The sequence below is a fragment of the Boleophthalmus pectinirostris genome, unplaced genomic scaffold (genome assembly GCF_026225935.1).
Source record: "Boleophthalmus pectinirostris isolate CB_2022bp ecotype Guang Dong unplaced genomic scaffold, ASM2622593v1 HiC_scaffold_14, whole genome shotgun sequence".
Lineage (NCBI taxonomy): Eukaryota > Metazoa > Chordata > Actinopteri > Gobiiformes > Gobiidae > Boleophthalmus > Boleophthalmus pectinirostris.
Genome location: NW_026571047.1, coordinates 10,119,001 through 10,124,239, shown reverse-complemented (window position 1 = coordinate 10,124,239; position 5,239 = coordinate 10,119,001). Strand labels below are relative to the sequence as shown.

Here is a 5,239-nt window from a genome sequence, read left to right as displayed (position 1 = left end):
TTACTGAATAGTATATGTATATAAGTAAGGTGGTCTGTGTAACTTTTTTGGTTGAAGATCCATTACCTGCTTGTCTCCATGAAGATTTGTATTGATTTGCCTGGAATGTTGAGTGTTGTAAACCCCAGGTGAAGTTACAGGTCAGATCTGTGGAGAGGTAACCCCAATCACTCTCAGTAGACTGTTATCTCAAGCTATTTAGAAATGAAACATAAGTAAATGTCAATTTAATACTGTACTGTGGAACATTCTAGGCAAAGCATTAACGTCTCCATGGCAACAAGTAGGTTTATACGTAATGAACCTTGAATATGAATTCAAATTGCATCATTGCCCCTAGGTGTACCTTTGTGGAATTTAAAATAATTTTTCTAACAAACATTGCGAATGTGAGATTTGTAATGTATGTTTTAACAATAGAGTTCAAAGTTCATATTTTAAATGTGTATAGAAGAATTGATAAAGACTGAAATATAAACAGACTAATGCAAGAATTACATTTCAGAACATGTTTGTACAGATCTAAGTTGCAGCTAGCAGTTTTATGCAGAATAAGACATCATATTTTGTTAATTGTGAACAAATTATGGCACTTCAAAATTTGCAGCTTTTGTAATCTGCTAATTGCAATTTTGATTTGAGATTTATTTTGCAGCCCTAGAACATATTTTCAAAACATGCACACATTTTTGTTTGTCTTATAGCTTGCCAGATAAAAAAAAAAGTAAAACGTGTAGTACAGAGGTTATTTTATTACAATAAGAATATATGGCAGATTTTACATATAACAAAAGTTTTGAGAATCGGACCACTGATTCAGAACATTTAAACCATTCTAATATAATTATGTATTCAAAGCCTATAGTTGCTGTTTGTAATCATCATTTCACTTTGGGCACTTTCCTCTTCACCTTGGCATCCTTCTTCTTGGCGAGTTTGTTTGCAGATTTAGTTTTTGATGCTACAGGAGGCTTGGGAGCTTTCTCCAGTGTCTTCTTTTTAGCAGTTTTCTGCAACAATAACAATAGATTAGGACACGTTTGGTTGTAATAAATATAGTTGTAAGTAACAGCTGTTGAACACTGACCTCCAGTTTACGCTTTTTGGTTGGGGTTTCTATGGGAACCAGCTGAGGGATTTCCTCCGCTTCATCCTCCTCCTCCTCTTCGCCGTCTCGAGGCTCTGCTTTATTTTGCTCTTTCGGCTCCTCTGTATCAGCTTGTTTATCTTCTGTCTTGTTTTTCTTCACAGCTTTCTATGAATACATTATGAATGTAAATATTTAGTTGAATATGGCAGATTTGCACTGAGTAACTTTTCAGATTTTCAAGAATGTTCTAAAATATGGCATTTAACATAACCATCTTGCATTTAATGCAAATATAATACGATTATGTGGAATATACTTTACATGAATTATAGGTTACAGTGTCAGAATATGACTTTCTGGCAGTAGCACATCACCTGCATGATCCCATGGAAATATAAAGTTAAAACCATACTGCAAATTCTCACTGGATTCTCACATACTCTCAAAAATTTTAGCAAAAGGAATAACATTTCCATGGAAACAAGCACAAAAAAAGAGTCTCGCTTACTCTGGTAAGAATACATGTTTTTTCAGTGCAATAAACAGGACAAAACAAAAAAACAAACATGATTTATTTTAGCCTTACATCCTACAGCTTTAAGTTTAAACCCACCTGTTTCTGGCCTTTCTTGGTCTTTTGGTTCAGTTCTTCTACCAAAGTGAGGTGACTCAGGTCGGAGGTGTAAATGGGCAGTGCTACAGAATCCTGACTCTTCAAATGGATGATTTTGATCAGTGGTCCTTTCTATAAACACAAACAACAGATTTTTGTAGCACATTGCATACCATGTTGCATATATGTAGCATATTGCACATCCCATTGTATGTATTACAATTAATAAATGCATGAGCCTTGTTACTAGTGGTTTCAATATTTGGGAAATGGCTTGATATGCTATACATATTTCAATCCACATTCTAGAAACACTAAATGTAACAGAATTAATTTTCAACAAAAAATAATAATTTTAATTTAATATTAATAGGCAGTGTTATAATAATTGCCCAAGTTCAATTAACATCATATAAAATTGAGGAAAGTGTATGTGTGTCTTGTTTTTTTTTAAGTATTTAGCAAATTTAGAATTGTGGTAAAACATAAAAAAGAAGTGATCTTACCATTCGCATTTTTTCCATTACTGTCCGGACTGTGGCCTCGATGTTGTCTGTCACCTCATCTGCTGTCATACCGGAGTGTGCCACACGAGCCATACTGCACAGGGGAAAAATATGTTAGTTTATTTGCTTTACATGTTAAGTTAAGAATGTAAAGAATGATATTAGTTGTAATTAGTATTTCAACTGGATTTTCAGTAACAAATGTTCACTGTATATGTAAGGTATTTTATTATTCTTTCATTGTTTTCTATACAGCAAACTGATTAGGTAAGTGTGACATATTTATTGGATATAGATTTACCAGCAGCTGCCTTTGTTGGTGATTTTCAAACTTGTGCCTTGGACTAGTCTCTGGACGTCTCTGGCCAGGTTCTTGCTCTGCAAGTCCACACACAAAGGCTCTCTGAAGGGAAAAAACATTTGAATCATATTTAAGAATTGTTATGATTTCGAGATTTATATTTTGTTAGAGAAATGAGCATAATAGAATCTTGTCATCTGGAGTACTTACTTTTTCCTCTCGTAAAAGTGTTTTCCAATGTGGGATGGCAGCAGACGGCGGATTCGGTCATCAGACAGAAACATGTCGAAGTTTCCTAAAAGGCGGCGTTTGGCCTCATAAGGCTTGTACTCCTTCTTTAGTGTCTTGAATGGGATAACCTGAACAATACAGTGTTTTGTTTAATACTAAGATACAAACACTAACATACATTTGATTGATCAATGATAAATGAAAAGGTCTATTCCAACACAAAATGAGAAATACCTCAGTGATGCAGGTGACTCCTCTCTGCTCAAGCAGCTTCTTATAGAACCTTTGGGTCTGCTCTGGAGTCATGTTGGGCTCATCTCGAGTGAAGAGACACACTTCATCTGTGTCGGACCTCTGGCCGTGGGGCAATGGGCTGCAAACCAACACACAAGTACATTTAGTATAAAACGTGTGAGGCGTGTGATTGCAAATATCAGTACACAATTCGACTGCTGGGCCCTTACATGCGGATTGTCTGTGCAGTTTTGGGAATCTTCCACAGGGTGAAGAGCAGGCTGATCTGTTGGGTTTCATCCAGCAGCAGGGAATCTGCGGTGGACTTGGTTTTGAGGAAAGCTTGTAAGGCCTGAACTGCCTTCTTCACCTGACAGACACAGTTATTTTAGAAAGAGAAGTGATCACACAGAAACAGAGACTGCATAATAGCTATGAGGCTAATGCTAGCTGCTATTATACCATTTACCACTATACAATTATATCATTTTAAAAAATTATGTCATGGAACTGACAGGGAGGAGTGTATGACAATGTTCCATCAACGCTATTAGTACAAAAATAAAACTTACTTGCGGCCGATCTAATCCAACGTCTTTATTTTCCATATTTACAGCCATGCTGTCCGATTCACGTGTAGCTCCCAGAGGCGCATGCGCAGTGTGTCTACCACTACCACGTGACACAGAAACTAAACTTTATTGAACATTTTTCAGTAACAGTCTTTCTGAAGCAACCACGGATCAACCATCGAATTGACTATACTCATATATGATATAATTCAGCATGTCCGTGTTCAGTCAAAATGAATATTTCATCATGTCATTATGTTTCATTATGATTATTATTTTTTATTTATTTAACTTTTATTTTACCAGGATGTCCCTCAATTGATCAGACCATTAATTTAATAAATGAGACATGTTTTTCAGCTTGATCATTTATTTTCAGTTCTGATTATGTAACAGCCACGTCTGTTTATCCAAGGGTCATCAGAGTAGTATGTGAGCTCAAACCATTTCCGATAGAGAGAGACCAAACTAAACATTTTGTGTTGCATTCCCGCACTTCTTAAACACAAATCAAACCCCACTCGTTCTAAAGGGAGGTGTAGTTGGTGACTATCATTAATATAGGCTAACCCTGCTCTGTTGCAGAATATGAGATCCATGTGTTCTTTTTGATAGCTTTTCTTCCCCTGACTCAGGACCACAGCATCCATCTCCATTCTAAAAACAAATGGCATGGCTAGCCAACAGCGCTGTTTGCTGTGGGAGTACTGAAGGGGGCGCTACATTAGTGGCATAGCTGAGCTCTCAATATGAGAAAGCTGACACACTGGAATTGGTCTCTCCTTTATATTGTTCATAATAAAAACTGATTCAGTCTTGTTTTCTTCATTTGACGTGATGCGTTCTCCTCCACACAGGTCCTCTCCTCTCAGCATAGTTGTGTGTGAGGAGAGCAGCAGGTTGGGTGGGCTCCAGCAGCATTTCTCCTCTGATAATGAGTGGAAGATCTCCATGCATGCTGCCATTCGCTTTAGTCCTTTTCTGCCACCAGCTTCAGCACTTTACCGATGGCGATGGTCTTGCCTGCACACACAGAGACAGTAGTAAGGCTTTGTTTGGATGACTCAGGTTGACTAAACGTACAAAGCGCCCGCGCTCTTACCCTCGTCTCGCAGTGTGAAGCGCCCCATCTGAGGGAAGTCCTTAAAGGTCTCTAAGCAGATGACTCCTGACGCCCGCAGCCTGGCGATGCACACCTGGTCCTGTTTCACAAAGCGGGGGCGATGTTTGCTCTTCTCTCCCGTCTTCTTGTCCACCAGACAAATTAAGGCCTGCATTTGACACAGTATTTAATCAACAAAGCCCAGGTGTACAGTTAAACCAGTGGCAGAGGAAAAAGCAGTTTTGAGACTTACTGCGATTTGCACTTCTTCAATGCAGGTGTGAATGTGAAGCACCGCATTGTAACCAGGGCAAATGATTGACTTGTGCTCAATAATGACGATCTGAGGAAAGACAACAGTTTGAATAGAAAGAAAAGGCAATTACAAGGAGTATTTCATATGATACAGTTACATTAGTGCACTGGCTAGTGTAGATGGGTAGTACTCAGTTATAGTTACTTGACTGAACTACTTTTTTGACATACTTTTACTTCTTGAGTAATGTGTTTTTTTTGTTTTTTTTTTTTTTTTACGTGAAAGTACTCTTAACACGCTGAAAGACTTTATGTTGGCTTTATGTTGACAATAT

At 37.7% G+C, this 5,239-nt stretch overlaps 1 protein-coding gene across 1 annotated transcript; it reads right to left on the bottom strand.

Moving 5' to 3' along the window:
* Positions 1-732: 732 nt before the first annotated feature.
* Positions 733-3,647, bottom strand: rsl1d1 (ribosomal L1 domain containing 1). The gene is made up of 9 exons (XM_020924153.2): positions 3,548-3,647; positions 3,206-3,345; positions 2,976-3,114; positions 2,721-2,869; positions 2,511-2,612; positions 2,210-2,303; positions 1,704-1,835; positions 1,088-1,255; positions 733-1,010 (listed from the first exon to the last, which is right to left on the bottom strand). Exons 1-9 carry the CDS (start codon positions 3,593-3,595, stop codon positions 882-884), a joined length of 1,101 nt encoding a protein of 366 aa, XP_020779812.2. The 5' UTR covers positions 3,596-3,647; the 3' UTR covers positions 733-881.
* Positions 3,648-5,239: the final 1,592 nt, after the last annotated feature.

Excerpts from the sequence above, each read along its gene's own strand:
- rsl1d1 (XM_020924153.2), bottom strand. The coding sequence starts at position 3,595 with ATGGCTGTAAATATGGAAAATAAAGACGTTGGATTAGATCGGCCGCAA. Across the intron at positions 3,346-3,547 it reads TTGGATTAGATCGGCCGCAA|GTGAAGAAGGCAGTTCAGGC; the intron begins GTAAGTTTTATT and ends TGTGTCTGTCAG. Across the intron at positions 1,836-2,209 it reads TAATGGAAAAAATGCGAATG|AAAGGACCACTGATCAAAAT; the intron begins GTAAGATCACTT and ends TTGTGTTTATAG.